Source organism: Grammomys surdaster, unplaced genomic scaffold (assembly GCF_004785775.1).
Source record: "Grammomys surdaster isolate TR1022 unplaced genomic scaffold, NIH_TR_1.0 223, whole genome shotgun sequence".
Lineage (NCBI taxonomy): Eukaryota > Metazoa > Chordata > Mammalia > Rodentia > Muridae > Grammomys > Grammomys surdaster.
The window spans coordinates 693,920-716,647 of record NW_021604668.1 but is presented as its reverse complement, the minus strand read 5'-3'; the positions used below and the strand labels follow the sequence as shown (position 1 = coordinate 716,647).

General features: G+C 36.1%; 1 protein-coding gene across 1 annotated transcript in view; it reads right to left on the bottom strand.

Moving 5' to 3' along the window:
* Positions 1-22,728, bottom strand: part of Itgb8 (integrin subunit beta 8) — a 71,185-nt gene that overhangs the window by 9,091 nt on the left and 39,366 nt on the right. The window contains exons 4-9 of the mRNA XM_028773207.1: positions 20,865-21,111; positions 19,324-19,489; positions 18,657-18,815; positions 9,881-9,976; positions 5,902-5,991; positions 2,093-2,227 (exon numbers count right to left, since the gene is read on the bottom strand). Coding sequence (XP_028629040.1) covers positions 2,093-2,227; positions 5,902-5,991; positions 9,881-9,976; positions 18,657-18,815; positions 19,324-19,489; positions 20,865-21,111 — 893 coding nt within the window. The remainder of the gene's footprint in view (positions 1-2,092; positions 2,228-5,901; positions 5,992-9,880; positions 9,977-18,656; positions 18,816-19,323; positions 19,490-20,864; positions 21,112-22,728) is intronic.

Sequence of the window (22,728 nt, the reverse complement as noted above, 5' to 3'; positions counted from 1 at the left end):
CTCTGATGTTACTTGAGAAGAGGCTCAGGACTTATTCTCCAGCTTGAAAACCTCACTAAAGTCTGTTGTTACAGTGGGGTCTTCCCAGAACTAAAGAATGGAGTAGCAAGGAATGGTTTTTCCCCTCTAAACTACAGTTTATTTGCCTAACAATTTTTCCTTGTTTTTTAATTCCTTATTTATCTATAATATGGTTAATTTAATATCTATATTTTCTGACTTCATCTTCAGGTGAATTGGCAGATCAGAAAGCTTATACACACATATAGTTATATATGTGTATATACTTTGAACTGACGTTCACTACAATAAATAAATTCCAACATTTAAATAATGGATGCTGGGCTTTTAAATTGAAAATTATGTAGCATGAAATAAAAGATCTATATTTAGGCATCCACATACAAGACATTTTATTTAAATGTATCACGTTAAAATTAGTGTGGTTGGTGTGAATTTGTGCTCAAATTGGTTTTGCCCTTAAGAATTTTAAGGCCCCACAGATGTGTGGGATGAGTGGCCACTGCTATTAAAACTAGTATAAGAAAACTTAGGGCTTCTATAATTGAAAGCTGGTTGACTCCTCCTGGGATTCAAGCTGTTTATAGTCGAAAGGAACATAGTAAAAGAAAGAAAAAAATTAAGGAAGGTAAATCATTGTTATATATTTGAGAGTCTTTAAAGTCTTACTTTGTTTTTCAGAAGTTAGCTTAGTGGTATCTTGCTACAAAAATTTTTCTGTAGCAGAAATCAAATGTGCATTATATAAACTAGTATATAACGATATCCAAGGAATAGTTATAGAGGAAACTACTGAATTAGAAGCTTAGGATAATTAATTAAAGATACACAGCTTGTGGGCACAATCACACTACCCACAGCTTCTAATGTTCCCATGAGGAAAAAATATTTTTCTAACTAAAGAGGAAAAAGTGTCTTCTCTGAATTAATCTTAGAACTTTAGGACTTTCTATCCCTTTAAAAACTCCTTCTCAACACAGGATAGGAGTAATAAAATTACAGAACCTTAGAATGAGAAGGAGGAAAGAATCAAAATTTTCTCACCAGGTCATTCAGGTACAGCTGAAGTAAGGCATGTTAGAGAGGGGTGACACCCGACCCCTTCCCCCTGCTGAAAGCATAATGTATTCTGCTGTGACAGTTCTTGGGGAATAATCATTTCATCTGGTCCTGAAGTTCTCTTGATACCCCAACTCTTTCTAGTTATTATATAAATGGTATCATCTCTCTGATTTGACTGCTTTTAACAAATTTCTCTATTCCTTTTCCAGGGCATCACGCAATGGAAGATTTTGGAATTCTTAGCTTTTATATTCTGTCCCATTCTTTCATACTTTGAGAATGAACAGATTTGAAATTATAAAGGCTTTGTCACTATTACAACTACAGATACTGCTTGCTTGGAAGGATGTGATTTCTTCATTAGACCAAAACTCTCAGAAAATGTATTACTACTAAGTATTTAATAGGTATTTAACACAATATATATTTATTTTAACTTGAAAATTTGAGAAGTCAATTAAGTATAGAAGTAACTTTGAGAAGAGAGAGGAGGCTCCTTTAAAGTTGAAATAAGATTCTCATAGTTAGTAACAATGTTTTAAAAGTAGTTTGAAGGAGCTGAAAGGGTTTGTGGCACCATGAGGAGAGCAACAATACCAACCAACCACAGCTCCCAGGGTCTAAACCACCAGCCTGGGAGCACTTAGGGGGGGATCCAGGGCTTCAGCTGAATATGTAAAAGTGGAGGGCCCTGCTGGGCATAGGTGGAAGAAGAGAACCTTGACCTCATGAAGGCTGGATGCCCCAGGGGGTGGGAATTTTGAGGGTGGGGAGGTGGGAGTGGGGGGGTGTAGATAGAGGTTACATCCACAGAGAAGAAGGAGGAGGGGCGAGGGGATTGGGGGTTCCGAGGGGGTGGTGGGGGATGGGGTAAGGGGACAACATAGGAAATGTAAATAAATCATCCAATAAAAAGAAAAAAAAGAAAAAAAAAGTAGTTTGATATTTTCTTCATGAGAAAGCACACCAAAAAAATTATCTTAAACAAGAAAAACATACTGCCACATACTTCATCATTGCTTGTCACGTTTCCACACCCACTTATGCCTGGCTTTCTGGCCCCATCTGGACAGATGGCAGTGATGTTAAAATGGACACCATGTACCTGGCTTTCCAGCTGCACTTTTACTTCTGAGATGAGTTTCTGCAGAGACATAGATTTTTAATTACACTACAGTAGTTTCTAGCATAAGCAACAAAGCAGACTCATAATCATTATGTCATCCTACATTTAATATTTAACTTTAATAAAAATTCAACTCTGGAAAAATGAATATAATGGTGGCTCCTTGCAACAGTTCAATTATGTTTAAATATAAAAAATACTGAATGTGTTTAAATAGTCTGTTTTTTTCCATATATCTATGATTATGCATTTTAATTCCTATAGAAATACCTCTCCTGGCCAGGCAGTGGTGGCGCACACCTTTAATCCCAGCACTTGGGAAGCAGAGGCAGGTGGATTTCTGAGTTTGAGAGTTCGAGGCTGGCCTGGTCTACAGAGTGAGTTCCAGGACAGCCAGAACTACACAGAGAAACCCTGTCTTGAAAAAAACAAAAAGAAAAAAAAAGAAAAAAAAAGAAATACCTCACTTATACAGTGTGGCAAGGATAATCTTTCAAAGTCATGCCGATGATATTTAATGATGAAGTTTAAAGAAACATTCTCATAACAAGTGAGTTCTAACAATTTACAGCAGGAAACATGGTTTTTGGCAAAAACAAAACTTGAATTTCAAATGCTTTTGACTATCATGAAATGTCAGTGTTTTATAAATACAAAGTTGAAACAGTTTTGTGTGTGTGGGGTGGCATTTCTAAACTGTGGCTATGTACAGGAATTACTGGCAAAACACTGTACTACAAGATTCTCTAAGAAGGGCTTAGGGTTTTTATCAAGTCTCCATGCTTGCCTGTGTCCATAATTTTTGTTCCTGGCCTTAATTGTAAAGCAGCGCTTCATATGGAGTACAGAACCATGTATGTAATTACACAGCCATTCATAGGTTCACTCAGTAAACATCTACTGCTTGATGTCAAGTATTGGGCACACACTAGGCCTTCCATCACGATCTCACAGTTCAAAAGGATCCAGCTACTTTAAATATATTTTTAGATATGTGTACATTTGTTCACTTAAATCTGAGCCTGGCACATGCAAAAATTCTGAATTTAAACTTGTAAAGAAAAATAACAGAGATGTGAACTATGCAGTTATGAAGGCAGAATGAGTTGTACCCTGTGGAGGAAAAAAACTTAGAGAAGCCTCTAATGTTTTAGTTAAAGTAATTTTACTCCTTCAACAATATCTTTGATAAGGAGATAGGTATTCACTAATGAATAATTGATCACGAAATTATGATAGCAGGTCCTCAAAAGGAATACTATTTGAGTAGGTGAGACCACACACACACACACACACACACACACACACACAATTTTCTCTCCCCAAGATTTCATATACTGCAATATTAAGTAATTCTGGCAAACTAGGAAAACCTTATAATGGTGTAAAATAATGCATTAGTTTCTTTGGTCAGTACACATCTCCCATAGCAGTCCATTAGTCAGCCATGTTTGCTATTCCTCTAAATTCTCAAACGACTTGGACCAATGACTTTGAAGTACTGTGTGAAGAAAAATTTCTACAATATTTTCTATCTTTTGTTTTGCAAACCAAGGGTCTGGTGAATTGTTAAATTTTGTCTTTCCTATTTGAGAGGTGCTAGGACAAATGCTATTTCGTGTCTAGGAGTTGTTGGGAAAGCCCATTTTTTCCTGCTGTATAATACTTAAATGAATTATCAATTGTTTCTGTTGGTATTTGAAAACGAAATGCAATTCTAAAAGAATTTTGAAGACATACACACATAAAAATAATAGTAATAGCATCTCAAGATTAACTTAGCCAAAATAAAATTTTGTTGAGTTCACTATTATTCTTCTACTGCAAGGTTACATGGAACCACAATAGGCTAACGTAGTCACATACCTGCACATATCTGTTTGCTTTTCCTGTTTGAGGCTAAGTCTCACTCCTAGCTTATGGTCTTACTTTTCATAAGTCTGACACAAAGGTTTTTTAAAAAGCTAGATGTAGTGGTATGTGCTTATAATTCTAGGACTCAGGAGGAGGCTGAGGCAGCAGGATCAAGATTCCAAGGCTAAACTCAGCTTATGAAACAAACAAAAAAAACCACAACAGAATAGAAGCCAATTTATATAACTCAGATTAATAAAATGGATATACATTATAGTAGTTAAAAGGACTAATTGCTTAAACTCCTTTTTCATTTGGATGATTCTTAAGAACAAACTATGGATAGCAATTAAGTGTGGGTATGTTTTGCTTTTCTTGATACAGAATTCCATGCATCTACTATTTAAAAAATGTATATAAATGTTTTACCTGCATTGATATAGGCTAGAACAGGGTGATGATGGATCTCTTGGAACTATAGTTAAACATAGTTCTGAACCACCATGTGGGTGCTGGAACTGAACCTCTGTCCTTTGGAAGAACAGCACTCTTAGTCACTGAGCTACCCCTCCAGCCCTAGGATCTAACATTATTTTTATGGTAGTAAAAGATTTAACTTAAGATATTTGTGTTCATTTAATTCTTTGTAGTTTTCAGACATTAAAAAGTCCTCTGTAGAAACAAATCTAGCAAGATTTATTTTCTTTAAAGGAGAATACATTTAAACAGTTTTTTTCATTTTCTGCCCTATGTCTGCTTCCCCCCTTCCTCTTTGAACCTGAGTTGCAAGCAGGTGCTGCCTGAAGACAGTTAACAAAGCTGCCTGAGGGGTTCACAGCTCTGTGGCTTAGGCAACATTAATTCTAAATGTTAGGCAAGCAGGCAGGCAGAAAATCTGGAGAAGCCAGGCCTTATAACTGGCCAATAAGTCCATGGAAGAATAAAGCATAGTTTTTGACACCTGTTTTTTTTTTAAATCAAAGAACAAAAGATAAACAGGCTGTACAACTGGAAGCAGCTGAGGCATGGTGTAGCACCTGGAATTTCATCCTGCTGCCTCTGTTTATTAGCTGTGTGGACTGTGGTTAATTCACATACTTTTCTGTTCCTAAATATACAATGTAACTAATAATTGCTGCTCGATGGAGCAGGTGTGCGGATTAAGTGAAGTCATGTATGGAAAGTAACTGTCATGAAAAGAAAAGTCAGTTTTTAGCGAGTTTTAATAAAGCCTTTTAATGCAGACAAGATCTAGTTTGAGAGACCAGATGTTCCCTTAAAACTTCTTGCATCTATTCTTTACAGGACTGATGACAACATACAATTAAACAATCCCAGAAAACATCTGGGACAGTAAAACTTTGGCCTGTTTTGATAAAAATGTTAATAGACTGGAACACTACAATGACTGATCATGGAAACCCTTACAAAGCCTTCTTAGTAATCTCTATATCATGGGGAGTCCATTGGCCCCTACAGGTGGTTCTTTAAATAACAGCACCATGGTTTTGGTTTTGTTAAATTTATGATGTAGGCAACTATCCAAAGTTTTGCGACTCATTGAACTCTCAGTCTGAAAGAAAACTTAGATGGCTGGATTGATCTTAGTTGACCTGTCTGTGGAACAAGTGAGGCACAGAGAACAGACCTGATTCTTTTAAGCATCAGACATCACTGCTAGTTTGTGGCTCATCCAATGATAATCCAAGCTCTAAATTCCCAGTCTTACATTCTTTCTGTCACTCCTTGCAAGATGTAGCAGTGCTGCTTTGTACCTTGTCACAAAAATGGTAGTAAAAATTGACTTGTAGAAAAATTTATAGGCTGTACATACATACCTTGTAGGCTTCTACTACTAAATTGTTGAGATTTGTAGCTTTGGATTCTATTTCACCAGCAATGGCACCAGGCAAAAGGGGTAGAAGGTCCTGTAAAACATGTGAGTCAGGGGTGCGTAATATGATGGTAGCATGCAAACAGTGAGCAATCAAGACATTAAACATTTTATAGCCATCAGGAAGGCAAGCCATTATATGAATGAAAAAAATATGACAAAAACCACAAGCAAGCTAAGAGAAGTATCAGTGTGTGTGGTCTTGTGTGCAAATGAGTATGCATGACCTGAATTACATGACCTCAAATCTAATTAAAGTTAGCTCAGCATTTCCTAAACTATTTTTAACATGAGCCTTCTGAGGGCAAATACATTGATGAAGTTCTATGGTGTTTTTTAAATTTTTTTTTTCATTTAGAGATCCAAAATCAACACTTGGGAATTATTCAGAATGGACCTACAGTGTGCAAATACTTTAATATTATTTAAACAGCATTCCCAACTTTTTAGTTTCTAAACTCTGTTCTCATGTAACATAGGCAAGTGCTTAATATAAATACTGTTCTGTGGAATGGCATGTTGGGATATGCTAGACCAGATGGAAGCTTGTGTGAGCTTCACAGAGCTGACGAGGAAGATTCTAGGTATCTCTTGAGAGAACAAGAGAATGAGCAAGGGCTTCAAGGTCTACTTGAGAGAAAGACTGTCTCATTAGGGTAAGGAGTGATTGGCACAGGATTATGATGAGAAAGCAGAGTATGAAAGCATCAAGGTTCATGCTTTAATTCATTTTCCTACTCATTGAGCATCACCAAGTCCTTCTGTGTGCCAGTCAGACTTAGATTTAGTGATTTTAAAATCCATATGTCAAATTCTGACTGAATACTTGAGATGTTACTAGGCCAAATAGTTTCAGTTCTTAAGGAGCAATTTCACAAAGCACAATACACATGACACAATGGAGATGTGCCCAGGTACTATGAGGAGAGATAGCAGCAAGCATTTCAGTTGGGGAACATTCAGTCTTGGACTGTTCCCCTGAGAAAGTGACTTAAATACTTTATCTAAATGATGAGCAAGAGCTATGCTGGTAAACAGGGAGGATGGCTTCTAGGATTGGGGTGGGGATAGACCAAGAACCAGAGCATCCAGAATAGATAGAGCCTGATAAGTGTGTGTGTGTGTGCACAGAACAATTAGACACATGGCTAAAAGGACAAATACAAGTCAGAAAACAGCCGGGAATGAGAGATGGGCAGAAGGCCATATGGTCTCTTATACCCTATAAGACACTTAGATATTGAAAAACATAACGTTTTGCTTTAGAGAGTATTGTGGATATCTTTGTGATTTCAGTGGATTTTCTAGGTAGCCAGGTAGAGAATGAACCTGGGAGATAGCATGGAATGCTGGTTTATAAACCAGATAAACATGGTTTATAAAAAATTATCCCTTTAAGAGTAGGTGACAGCAGGGGCAACTGAAACTCTGAGCAGAATCCAGGCTTGGAGAGCCCAGTGATTCTTACTTTGTACACGTCAGTTAATAATAAACATGATTCTGTATTTTATCAGTCAATGGCAGATTTACAAAAGGAGGGAGAATCCCTGATGCCAATAACACATGAAGAAACAATAAGCAGTGGAGAGGGAGGAGCCAAAAGACACTAAAAGCTGCATAGAATTTGAAGGTCAGCTCTTAATCTAGAGGTTAAGAGCCCAGAATTTGAGTTATTAGAAAAACCAGGCAAGCTTTTAACCTCTCTAAATGTTTGCTCATCTTAAAAGAAGCATGTTCACAATACTCCCCTTGTTTTATGTAGCTAAAAGTACTAGAAGAAAGGATGTTTTTAAGCTCAGTATCTGAAAAATAGTTAGGTACTCACCAAACAGCAGCTGTCTGTGCCATTTTTCTAGTGACTTGTACCATTTAGTTTGGGCCAGAATTAACTCATATGAATGCTAATGTCCTATTATGTTAAAAGATGATTGATTCCATGGTATTTACATACATTTGTGGAATCAGGGAATTAAATTTTTCATCATAGATTTAAAATGGAAGTAGTGATACACTTAAAGTTGTATTTTCAACTGATAGCAATGTCATTAGGTATGAAGTAAACTAGTATAGGAAATATCAGCTTTGTAGAAGATGGAAATGAATTTCAACAGTTGTTGAAGTCAAAAGAAAATGTGGCTGCTCAAAGGGATAGATAGATAGATAGATAGATAGATAGATAGATAGATAGATGAATAAATTAAGGTAAAGCAGAGACAGGCCATTGTGAGAGGTTCAGAGTAGAAAGTAGAAGCAAGCAAAATTGTAAAGAAGATAAAGGTTGAGTGAAGAGAGGACAACTAAGGTATAATGGTCTCATGTAAACAATAAAGGGAAGAGATATTCAAAGACTGAGAAGACAGGAACACCACAGGCACAGCACACATCTCTGTTGTAAGTTACATGGAATCTACAGATTGCTACTGCTGCACAATGCTTTGTTGGTGAACCTTCACACACAACAAAGGCTTCTGGGAATCTCAGAAACTATTTTCATGTACAAGCCATTGACTTATTTACTTCCATGGCTTTTGTTGGTCTTTTGCTTCATGATCTAAATGAAAGCTATGTGTGTCGGTGCCATTGAAAAATCAATGCATCTACAATTCCTAAACACAAGACTCAGGGAAAATCATGGAAGAAGGGACAGAATGATGTAGAGAGAATATCTTGTGTACCATATGGTTGTATTACTTGTCAATAAAAAAGCAAAACAAAAAATCTCTATGGCCTATAGGAAAGGGTAGAATAGAAGGTGGGCCATCTGGCAGGTGGAAAGGATTCTGAGATAGAGTCAGGTAGGGATTGGCCTGGGAACAAGAGGAGATCAGAGCCGTGGGAGCTGAGCAGCTACAGAGCAGCCACATGGCAGAACTTAGATTAAAATAAGTGGGATATTAAGTTATGAGCTAGTTGAGGAACAGCCAAAGCTTATGACCTAGGTATTTATAAAAATATTTGAGTTTCAGAGTAATTATTCTGGGAGCCTGGGGACAGGAGGAAAAAACTGGTTTTTTACAGAAATATTATAAGAAGGAAGAACTAGATAGTATGCAGTAGATAGTGTCTTCTAGACATGAAAGTGAAACTGCACCCATGAAATCTCAACAATATGGCTGACTAACCAAGACCTGTATAATGATGATACCAATCGTCATACCAACATGGATAGAAGCATTTTCATAGGGCCCACTCTTAGAGGAAAAGCTACAGGCAATCAAAGGCTACAAAGAGAGAATCACTTTTCTCCAGGGATGAGTCCCTTACAGGTCTTAGTAAATTATCCAATCCCAAATTAGCCCTAAACACATGTACATAAAAGCAACACTAAAGCAGCAGGAGATATATATTATATAATATATAATATATATATGCATATATGTACATGTATTTAACAATAATAGGGAAGAGGCTATGGATTTAAGCAGGAGTTGGGGGCATACGGGAGTTGAAAAGAAGGAGTAGGAATGATGTAAATACAGTGCTTATGTATGAAATTCTCCCCCCAAATTAAATAAATTTAACAAGACAGCTGCTGTTCTCCAGTCTTAGCCTATTCTAACAACATGGCCATGGATCTTGGTACTAGCACGAAAGGGACAGAGTTGGAGTATGTAATGTTTTCATCTGATAAAAGTCTCTCATTATTGTTGCATTTAGTACCAGCTTAGGTGTCCAGCTGTGCCCATGCGTATTGAGGGTAGTTCACAAAGTTTTCAATGCCCACATGTCACAGTTTTAGGTATCATGAACAGAATATGCACCTAAATGCTGACATAAGATACTATAGAGTACACCTTAACTGAGACATCATTAAATTCACACGTTGGATCACAATTCCAGAATCTAGATCTCCACTTCTGAAAACTGCCCTCACTTTAACCAATCCAAGCATTTTAACTTTAACGTTGCAGATGTGAACATACCTTGTACCAATGAAACTGCTTTCCTTGAACTGCAAAAATGACATTTATGTTGTTGTCTATTAATTTTTCAGAAAGTTGGCCTAATGACGGATGTTCCTGTAATGGACAGTGAAGGAAAGAAGGGAGTAAAGTTCAGCAGCTCTGTCTCATTCATCTCTAGACTTTTAGTATGGAAAAAAAAATCCATGTGATTTAGAATAAAATGCATTTACTTGTTTGTAACAGTCAAGGAACATTTAAACTCTCTTCAAATGCAACACCAATATTAATGAAGTCAGAATGTCTTGCAAGCAGAACTCCATAAAAGTCTACAACTTAGAAAAGTAAAGAGGGTCCAAATTCACACAGTAAAGAGAGGATCAGAGTCCCGTTAATCTTGGACTGAAACTGACAAAACTGAAAGATACTATAATATCCAACAGTAGAGACAGGCCAATGACAGTGCATTCTGAGGTGAAACTTAAGATCTGATTATATATATATATATGCATACACACACACATACAAATATACAAACACATTTGTGTAAGCACATATATATCTATGAATACATTTATGTGTGTGTCTGTGTTTGGGCATGTATGCATCTAATTTGACTTCTGGCATAGCATACATAAACTCTCATTACAAGTAGAAAACCCCATGGTTTTTATTTGGAAAGCAGAAACTTTCACTTCTACCCTTCTGTAGCATATGCAGAGATCCACCTTCTATAGTCACTGGTTAATTAGAAAGATGGGAATACTACGTTAAATTAGAAAGATGTATTCAGCAGATACTGCAGGTGCAGATACAGCACTCAGGATTTCAATTTTAACTTCTTCTGTAGAGTACATATTAATGACATATTTATTATTATACTTGATTTTAGATGTATGATATACTATGAGCTCACTTTACCTTGATAAATAAAGCATGAAAAACTAAATGTAGCTTTTCTTATTTGTTTTGTTTGTGTATGTGTGTGTCTGTTTTTGTAGTGGTGATTATTAGAAAGCTAGGGATGAGTTAGAAAAGGAAATACACTCTAGTTCAAGGAGGAGAATGCAGCTCATGGTAGAGTTTTTGCCTGGTATGCAAAGGATCCTGGCTTTAATTCTTAGCAATGCCCTCCTTTTCATCCTCCTGATTGACAACTCCAGAAGTTGCCATTTAGTGTTAAATAGTTAGGCAGCACTGTTATTGTTTGTTTTCAAATGCTCTTCTAAAAATTAAATTTCCTTATACAATAGGTTTATAATTGGACATTCCCCTGAGAGATGCCAAACTCCACTAGATTTTTATTGGTACTTACGAGTAGGAGCCAAGGGTTGTTTAACTAAGCCTACCTAGCTTCAAGCAGATCAAGGTCAAATATTTTGTAGTATCTGCAACAGGTTATTCGTGCCAATGCTAATCTCTGTAATCTAGAAACTATGAGCACTTAGTAATAAAAGTAAATTAGTCTTATGTATAGCTAATGTCCTATGGCCCACATTTTAAATTTATACAAATGGGAAAAGATACAGCCTTGCTTTAAAAAATACTACTAGGGCAGCAGGTGTATCTGGGGTTAGAACATTTGCTTAGCGTACATGAGGTCATGGGCTCAACCTGATGGAGACATCAGAGCAAATGCTCTGTATTTGTTTTCATTAGTTACATTTAGATGTGATATGAAACCAATTCATGAAGAGACCCAAACAGTGTTAGCACATGGGCTTGCATAAGAAGAATTCTGCTTAGAGAAATTCTTAGGAACGTAACTTTAAAGTAATAGAAAAAAATACCCACTAAATATAAATTCTCCCAGCCAAATTTCTATTCCTGTTCCTCATAAAGTATATGACCTTAAAATAGATTTGTGACAGTTTGCGTAATACCAGTTATGCTACAGGGAATAAGTAAAAAGCAAGACAAATCTAGATACATTGGAAATATTTTAATAGTAATAGTTACTTTTAAAATATTTTTGCTTTGACAAAAAATAATGACCGCTTGCCAAGCACCTACTCTTCTTACTTATAAAAACATTTCATTTAAAATAAGAAAAAACCCATCATATGTTTTTAACTAGCTTATACTTAATTCACACAAAGTCAATATTTAAAGAAAATTTGAAGATGTGAGCAGCTTTTGGAGCCTTTTAAATTTCTTTCCTCTTCCACAAACAGGAAGAGATGTTAACCAAAATTACACAAAACTCAAAGTCTAGAATATTCATTCTAATTGGTTAGAAGCTCATTGAAAAGGTTAATCAGACTTTTAAGCTTTAAAAAAAAAAATCTTTTTCTCTTGCCTCTAAAGAGAAGTCTATTTTAAAAGAAAAATCCTAAGTACCTCAAGGCAGACATTTTAGATTATAAATGTCTAACACATGTTTAAATAAACCACTGTTGACAAGTGGCTAGGGATTAATAGCCATTTCTGAAGCCTCCTCACCTCTCCTCCATGAAGCACATTATTTTTAAAGCATTTTATCTTATATATCTTTTTTTTTTTCTGCTAGTAGGAGAACATACTCCCTCTCAGCTGCCCTGTCTTGGTGATGTCATGACTTCTCAAATCTAGCACATATACCCACCTCCCCCACCTAACCCATTACATATTGCTTATCTAAACTCTGAAAATAATTAATGGAGATAAAGTGCATTTGAGAGGCAAAGGGAGAAAGGATTGAGCATGTCAGGAGTACTGCTAAGTCATTAAGCTTGTGGGAAGGGACTTATAAATGTCAGGAGGGAAAAGAGGTCAATGGGGAACACTTTCAGTCAAATAGATACTGTACTGGAAGTACATACAGTTGAATTATAATAATGTGCATAGCAAAGGGGACAAAGAAAGTGCTAAAGATTTTCTTTATTCTAAGCATAATTAATGTAAGAAATAAGGTGAGTTAAGAGTTTGTAGTACTGAAAACTATAAGATATTGAAAACCTCACTTTTTAGTGAGTTTAAAGTAATGCAGGCAAACTGGAAACCGATAGTGAAGACATCTGGAGATGAAAACTTGAAACATATGTTGTCCATTTACCTCTGTCTCAACAGCCTGGGTTTTCAACACATGGCAGATCCTGGTAACAGCAAAGGGAAGACTGGGCAAGAATGAGGATGCCAACATTTGGGGATGAATATTGTCTGTTTTGAGAGTGTGTCTGTAGAGGGTGTCCTATGCAATACAGTCTGTACAGAGTGTCCTATGCAATTAGAGAATATGAAACATAATGTCTGACTACCCACTAAAGGGCAGTACCCTTTTCTCTGTGCTGTGATAGCTAAAATGTCTTTGGCAAGAAAATGTCCTCTTAAAAAATTAAGTCTCCCAAAGAAAATCAAGAACAGGTGATCTGGACAAGCAATAATACTGGGGCTACAACTCCCAGCTTTGCAACTGTCAGTTCTGTCATTAATTTGGATCTTAAATGTCTCTCAATATCCTACATGGTGCACGATTGATCTGAACACTGTGAAGCTAGGAGGTAACAGTGGATCCTTTGACTGGCGGGGTTTATTAGAATTATTGAGGCCACTGGGGCATGCCCTGGGAGAAGACCATAGGGTCTCTTTCCATCTATTGCTCCTTGGCTGCGAGGTAAGCAGTTTTGCCACCACAGTACTAATGTGATGGGGACAGACTTTCATGGACTGCAATTTCCCAAATTGAGGATCAAAAGAAAACAAGCCAATTATTTTAGGTAAATATTATAGTGAAGGGATGGTGATTGGTAAACTATGTGACCAGGACACAGGGTCAAGCTATCTGAGGTCTTGTCACCGTGTGAGTATATAGAAATACTAGTTTACACTTCTCAGAATTATGGTGGTGCCCTCTTACATAACTGGGCTATTGAATAAAAAGGCTTTGGTCAGGGATTCTGTAATTACTAAACCCATACCAACAGTATGAAGTGGTACAAGTCTTGACTGGCTGACATTTACTACAGGCTCTTCCATAGAGTAGGGAAGGATTGTTTTCACTACTGTTACCTTAATTACCCAAGAGAAGTAAAACAGCATCTCTGCCTCGCTTGTGAGGTTGTGCTTTTGAAAAGTAAAGGTACACATGCAAAATGATTACTTACTAAAAAGTTTTAAATAAAAGACTGCTACCAATAAACACTGTGGGCATGCTCTTCTGTGTGCTTTGGCAAATCTGCCTCATTCACTAACCCTGTGCCCCTGGATCCTGGGGTGTTTGAATATGTCTCCTAGGCTGAAAATGGTTTCAACTGTAATCATGAAATTCTCCTTAGTAAGGGAGGGCAAGGGCTATCAGTCTTTGTAAGCTTTTCAAAAAGAATGAATGTTTTCTGCTTAAATGTTTTAACCCAAACATTTAATTTAAGCAAGATAGTTTATCCCATAACTTGTAAATGAAATTTAAACATTCTTTAGCTAAGTTTTTAGACATTAGTTGAATCCCTTTCCAGAGGTTCTACAGAAGCAGAGCCAGGTTTCTGTGGTCCTGGAATAGGTGATTTTTGCATGTAACATTTGCTTTTGATTAAGAGTAAGTTCAGTTAGGTATTGTTTGCAGAGATCATTTCCTGGCTACTTTTCTGAGAACATGTAAAGCATTCAAATTGGGTTTCATAAAATAACTGCAAAAATGTCTCAGCATGTTTTCAGTTTTAAAGCACATAGTACAGTCATTTGCTAATAAATGTTTTGTTGGTTTAAAAACTCCACAAGATAAAAACAATATTTGTTAAAAACTGCATATAGACTTCAAGCTTTCTAGAAATATTTGAGTGCTAAAGAATGTCTTTTTATTAAAAAAAAGATTGCCTTTTTATTAATGTATCCAAAACACTTGCTGAGAAGTGAAACTACTTAACACTTTTTGATGTTGAAGAGCCTATTTCTTAATCAACAACAGCAAGAATAATTAACTAAATTTCTTTACTAAACAAATTTCTTTATTAAAAGATTGCAAGTCGGGGCTGGAGAGATGGCTCAGCAGTTAAGAGAACTGTCTGCTCTTCCATAGGTCCTGAGTTCAATTCCCAACAACCATATTGTGGCTCACAACCATCTATAATGGGATCCAATGCCATCTTCTGGTGTGTCTGAAGACAGCTACAGTGTACTCATATACATAAAATAAATAAATAAATCTTATTTTAAAAGATTGCAAGTCTTTGCTTAAATGGAATTGTCTGATGTCAATATTAGTTATAAATGCCTTTGTGATCTTGAATGTTAAGGAAAATCTATTTCTATTAAAAAAAGAGCACTGAAATAAATATAACTTCATAAAAGTTTGTTAACTCATTTAGTTAAACTATGAATTAAATAATCAATTATGTTCTTTGCTTTCTTCATTGGCAGTTCTAAAGAAACTTAAATGTGCTTCATGGTCAATAGAAAACTTCTATAGATATCATGCTGAAAGTGAAGTACATGTTAAACAAAAGTGTGTGAGAACAAGAACAAGAGAGTTGGATATCTTTCTATGCAAGGAAGCATAAGTATGCAGTAATAGTGAATTGCCTTCAGTGGTTCTCCATCAGTTATGAAGAGGCTGGCCAAGTCAGCAGCTGCTCTATCCCATTGAGGATTAAGGGAGTGGAATGACAGATGGATTTGGTTCTGAGGGAGTTCTGAGGAAGCATATGGAAGAGTGAAGAATCACTAATTATTGGGGCACATAAAAGGCTGTAAGGAGAAGGAAACATCAAGTTTAAACAGAAGGTGCTAGTGAGTATACCATACACACTAGTGCACTGGTCTTACCTATTTGCATTTGATGGAGTCATATTAGTATCTGAATGCCCATTGGCCAGGTTCACTTAATGCCTTCCATAATGTGCCACTTGGTCTCCTTCTTTGTGGTGGAAGATCTTTGTATAATTCTTGGCCTTTGCCAAGGGTCAGGTGAATGGAAGGGCTCTGACTTAGGTTGAGAGTAAGTTTGGGGGATCTGGGTGGGAAACCAAAATATACTTCCAGGCTCTAAGTATTAATGTGTCTTTTCCTTCATCAACAGTTTTGTATGAACTGCTGTCCTTTGGGAAAGAATATCATACTTTAAGTTGACATTATTGCTGGGCAGATTTAAACACTAGGTTACTACAAGTTTTTATTGCATTTAGTGTAAGGGAAACACTGGAAAATAGATTTATTTAGTAGTATACCATCAATGCCAACATCTAGGCATTAATAGAAAAAAATCTGTACAGACAAAATTTCTTTTTTTTTTAAAGGAGCCAAAAATAATGGTTTATTTTATTTAACTTTTTTTAAACAGGTAGCCAATTTACCAATAATCTTTAACAATAACTTATTTCCAAGAGATTTGTATTTAAATCAAATAGGAGATACATTTTGCTACAATCTGTCTGCCTCTGAACAAAAATGTTTCATGTGAAAATTACAGACAAAATTTCTTAAATTGTCTTTTATAATTCAGATAAAACTAAGGCATATGGGTTTATTTTTTTTGTAGGTAAAGGCTACAGTGTAAAACTTAGAACTGAAAACACGTCAGGATAATTATTTCTCTATTTCTTTACTTTTTGATTAAAACACTTTGACAAGGTAGTTAAAAATACAGATTGAAATGCATTAGGTCCCAGACCCCACAATTCATTACTTTTGTAGTTTCTAGTCTTCACATAGCTTTAACTTAACTTTTCTAACCTTATTTTTGTAAGTGAAAGGATGATACTGGTAACTACTGTCTAGAGCTTTTGTAGTGGTAAATTTCACGCCATATGTAAAAGTGTTTGCAAAGGTGCTTTCAGTCAAAGTATAGTTACTGTGATTAGCATGTGTTACATTGGTCTTCCTGAAATGGTTATAACTCAAAAATATAACTTTGGTCCCTGCAATTCAGACACACAAGAGGTATTACCTCCCTTGATAAAACAAAGTCCAATGTCTTTGGGCCAAGATGTCTAGTATCATTACTGGCCCAAAGAAGTCTTGTATCATTGGTTTTTGGAGATGAGGCTAGGAAGCAGAGTGTTTGACTTCTTCCTTAACTGATACAGAATTTAGAATTCCTTCATAGTACTTGATAGGAAGAACAGGTAGACATATGCCTAGAGACAGGATCAAGGTAGACTGAACCACACAAAGCTTCAGAGTCATCATTGTACATTTTACACATTGGCATACAACCAAGGAATCACTCCAATGCACCAGCTCCTTTTGTTTTTGTTTTGTTTGTTTGTTTGTTTTTTTCCTTTGTCAGTGTGGCTAGCAATGAGAATTTTCAACAGGAAGACTCTTTAAAATACAGATCTGGGGTAACTGAACTAAAGGTGTTCTTTGAATTATTATCAAGTACACTTCTCTTCGATTCACCCAATAAATCATAGAAGTGACAAAGTGTTAGGGTCATTCATCTAAATAAATGGAATAATTATTAGGAACACAACAAAGGACATGATGCATTGCCTGTTTCTCCCATATCACAATAACTCAAATATTGACTAAAAATCCTGTAAAAATTTTGATATCTCCATAAGGTTATATAACATAGGTCTAATATAATGACAGCACCTGATTTTTGCCCAAAGTCCCTTTCTAGATGAGCCACAACATTCATTTAAGTATATGGATGAAGAGATGATGTCAGTAACTTGGCAAGACTTCAATAGAATAGCAGGACTTGGGTACCATGCCATTGTCATGTCTCCTTTCAAAAGCTTTACTCTGCCTCAGAACAGAGCAGCTCCTCCTCTTTCCTCTTCTATTGCTAAGGAACACATTGGATCTATAACCTAGATTAAATGAAGCCAACTAGAAAAAAAACTAAATAAGAAATGAGTAACTGCATAGGAGAGAATTGGTAAATTCAAGATACCTCCAGAGTTATTCTGAAGCCTGGATTTTAAATATGCTAAAGATTGAATTTATTATATCATATTATTTTGCTTTATTGTTTGAAACAGAATTTGCTGTATCCAGGTTGGTCCTGAACTTGCTATATATCTGAAGATGATATTTAATTTCTGATCTTCTTTACCTCTGAATGCTGGAATTAGAAGCATGAACCACCATGTCTAGTTTATGTGGTACTAGGCAATGGAGCTTGTGAACTGAGAAATATGTCAGCTTTCTTCAAACATTTGCAAGTAAATAGCTGTCAACATGATACACAAATGATACCTTTTTGCGCTTTTTTCATATCTGCAATTAGCTAATGCTAGGGGAAATGTGGTGATAAAAGGCTACATTTCAATACATGGTTCAAATCTTATGCTAACCTTTGGGAAGTAATTCAGACAAGCTGCATCCCTCATGCAGCCTTAGCAGCCTTCTGTGTTGCAGAAGGAGGACGAGCCATTTGGACACACAAAGCCTGCCTTGTTTTATGCTTCTTCTCATGATCTTTATTTAGCTTATTTAGTTTTATATTCTGAATATCCCTTAGACCATTTCCATTTCACTTGTCACTTCTTATTGTATTTTTAGATACCAAACTAATAGAAGTAGCTTATTTCCACAAAGTAAAGCCATGTTTTTTCTTTCTTTTCAAGACCTTTGAATCACATGAAAATAAGGCCTTGTATCACTTTATTTGAAAAAAACAAAACAAAATCAAAAACCTCTACAGTTCTTAGTAGCATGTCAGAGTCATATACTAGACAGTATCAGTGACTTTTAGACATCAACTTTCTTGACTAGTAATTGTAGAGTATTCTGCTCCATAGGTGTTGGTTCCTGGCTCATCTTGGTTCTGTATATTGCTTTTAGGTGATTTCCTGGGACAAGGGTGGCTGAATTGACAATTTTAACTCTTAGCCTAAGGAGTCATCATAGCTAGGAAAGGCTGTTGCTACATTACCATGGTTGTCGATTTGACGTAGACATTGTTTTTCAGATGACAGTTTCCATCATTTGGCACCACTATGCCTGCCAATTTGCTGTCAAGAGCAAGATGTGATGTCTGGTCTGTCATCACCAGCAGCAATCTTTTAGCTTCTTTTCGCCATCCAATCTGACTCTTAAAATAAACATGTGATTAGACCCTGTACAATGACATGGACCTCACTGTGGTCTTTGCCTCAAGTAAACGTTATGTTTGAGTTGACAAACATTGTCAGGCTTGAATGATGTACCGTCTCTAAAATAGCATGCCTAAGTATTTGTTTACCCTTCATTCCCTCACTATCATCTAGCCACTCTAGTTCCTGACTATAGGGGCACACGGTCCACTGGAGGAAGAATAAGCCAAATGACATGAGTGGGGCACAAGACTTTTTTCTGGCACTGCACTGAGGTGTGTACAAGCAAAGAGAATCCTCTTTGTTAAATCTCATCTTTTCTCTCTACTTGACCTTGCCATTCCATCATACAGCAAAGTGAATCCTAATAGTGATGAGAGATGATATTTTTTTTAAAAAATGTATTTCTCCGCGTTATTTCCATTCCACAAATCAACTAGAACATAAAACTCTTGTACTCTCAGCTACACCTGATAACTCAAGCACCCAGCATGCAAAACTACTTACCTCGCAGACAGCAGCCTGAAGCATGGCGTCAAAACCTCCTTCAGGGGTGTCTATGTTTCCAGAGATCTTTTGTCTGTGGACTGCTTTTTCAAACTCAGTGATGTTTTCTGTCAGAGACAGCACATGAATGTATCCATGGGGAGGCATACAGTCTAAATTGTAGTCACTGTGTGGGAAAAGGAAGTTCAAAATCTAGATTTCTGTGCTTCCTTAAAATGTTCAAAGTGTTATTAACAGTCAAATTATGAAGTTGCTGTAAGAAAGGAGGGGTGGGGAAATTTTTATAACAAAAAGAATCTGTAAGATTGAAGAATTTAATGTTGGTGAACACTTTGTGAGTAGAATATAGAACTGTAGGGTTTGATGTTCAAAAATGATGATTCTGTGTTTCACAAATACGGGACAATGAAGCACTTTAGTATGCTAATAATGGATGAATTTTTAAGAGGAACATAAGAATTTGTACTAATTTCCTATTACAGTTGGTCTTGGAGCTGATGAGAAACATATCCAGAGAGATAATTTGGAAATTCAGCTTAAATAGCATATTGCATTTTTACTTCTAAAAAGATATCATACAAATTTGGAAAAAAAAGTTTGCTGTTGAACGATTAGTGATCAGTAAAAGTTATGAAAATGACTTTGGTAAACACTCTTGCATCCCAGAAAGAGATTCATTCCTCAGGTAGGCTCTCCTTCAAGGAGATTGTTAAAGCTTGGCATAATATTATCCAAACCCTAGGGAGGCAGAGGCATCAGGATTGTGAGTTCAGGGTCAGTCTAAGCTACAAAGTAACACCCGATCACAGAAAACTTTAACAAATGAATGGATAAAAAAAATAAACAAATAGGAGAAGGCTTCTCAAAGTCCTGTAAAAGATAAGTCAATACCATTCTGTACAATTGATAACTATTTCCACAAGTTTGAATGTGTAGAATGAAATCATTTGAACAATTTATAGAAATAGAAAACACCTTTAAGGAAAATGATTTATGGGACAAGAGGTTTACAGAGTCATTTCTCTGAAAATTTAATAAGTGATACTATGTAGAAACTTGCATGCTTGAAAATAGTTTTCTTTGCTTGAAGAGGCAGGTATTGGTATTTTTTTTGATCCATGGTCTTTGAGACAGTTGGCTACATCAGTAACAATGTAAATGTCACAATACAGTACGATGTCAGTGTAGCATTGAGATGATAAATATTCTAAAATGTGTCAAACCAAAAATCAACAAATTTGAAGCAACCACAAAGGAGGAATATAGAATATCAAGGGGTATTTATATGCATGTCAGCTTCATTGGTGGAAGTTCATACAAAATTACTAATAATAGGTAAGGTTTTCTTGTATGACAAAAAGCGTATAAACAATATTTGAGGAAAACTTAAATGTCATATTCCAGAAATGAAAAAAATTCTCCTCAAATATTTTTACCTTTTATTTAATAAGATAATATTTTGAAACATGGTAAGTCCTTATATAAGAACAAACAACGTAAGAAAGATTCTTTTACTATTATCCACATGAAACATTAGCTACCTGCACTGATTGTGGATCCTTTCCGGGTGGATACTAATATATGGCGAGACAGTTTTATCCACATATGAGCCAAAACCAAGACGGAAGTCACGGGAAAAAAAGGCCATTTTTTTAGATAAATCGTTTCCAACGGAATTCAATTTTTCTATATTATTGTGCATTGATGCTGACACATCAACCAGATAATAAAGATCCACGGGGTATTTCTTCAGAGGACGGATTTTTAACATAAAATTAACTTCAGCTCCTAATTCAAAGAAAGAAAAACATCATGTAGTCTTCATTTACACATGTTAGATGTCAGTAAGTCAGTGATGTTTTCATTTGCATTTGGTGTGTGTGTGTGCTTACGTGTAAGCACACTTGTCATGATATATACACTGAGGTCAGACAACAACTTGCAGGAGTCAGAATCAGGTCTGTGCTTCTGTCCTGTGGATCCCAGAGATTGAACTAGAGTAGTCAGGTGTGACAAGCACCTGTAGCCACTGAGCCATCTTGTTGGCTTGAATAGATACTTTATTATGCAGCACAATTATCATAAGTTTACACACTACCAAGTTAATTTTCTTATGGTGTGGCTGCCACTATGTATCATTATGTACATGACTCAGTATTGGATAGGGGCAACTTAAGTGAAAACAGATTGTTTGGGCTCACAGAACAGAGGATACAGCCAGTTATCTTGGTGAGGAGGGCATGGTAGCTGGGACAGCAGGAGCTTGATGACCTACTTTTTCATATCTTTGTAGATCAGGAATCAGAGTGTTACAGAAGATAGCAGAGTTGGGTATGGCTCCTGAAAAACCTCTCACAGTGACCCACTATACCATCATATCCTTTCGAAACAGTGTCAAAAGCTGGGAACATAGTGTTCAAACAAATAGCCATGAAGTATGTTTCAGATCTAAGCTACAACAATGCATTTCTGACAATTCTGTAGACAATAAACAAACAAAAAAATGACCAGCTCAGTACAAATGTAGGAGGAATCATTTACATAAACACAAATTGTTCATTGCTGGGAAAGCACAATGTAAAGTAATAAGCAGCATTCTGTCTGAAAAAGATTTAGGTGGTTGTGCTTAGGGAATGATCTGAGGCAAATCAGAAAGATACCTTAAGAAAAATGACCTTTTTTTCTATGTAGGTGTTAATTCATCCTTTGCTATAAGGTGCCTTTGTCAATGAGATGTGAACCTTTTGGTACTTGACAGTACATGAAGCTTTTTGAAATAATGAGTGACATGTTATGAGTCAGCTAATGAGCTTCTTCCTGTAGATTGCTGGGTAAGTCAGTGGGTTAGAGCAGAAAACAAGGCATGCTATATTGTAGGTATGGAGATTATTAGTTTGGCATGAAGAGGAGCTTCAGTAAATGTATGCAAAAGAAAGATCACAGAGGCCTTGAACAAAATACCTGGACTGAAAGAGACAGTCACCCCCAAGCCATGTAGAGTTGCCTAAGGGCACATGTCTGCAGTGCAGGTTATTTAGTTCTTGGCCTTATTATGATTTGGCATAGGATATTGGTTATTCTTCTTGGCCCTTCAGAGATTCTAGGTCTGCATTTAAGATATGCTAGGAACAATAACCTACTTAAAATTTGTGAAATTTTCCTTTTAAAACAATAAGTTAAATGATTTCAAATCATTAATAGCTCATATACAGAGAATATTTCAACTGGAAAATATTTATAAAAATAAATTACAATTTGTATATCCACATAGTCAGTGGAATGATATACTTAAAAGATTTCCCTAATCAGTGAATTATTCCTGTATTTTCCTTTAAATTCTTTTACAATTCCAATGTTATTCAGTCTAAACTATCTATCCTATCAAAATAACAAGGCTTTCCTGGT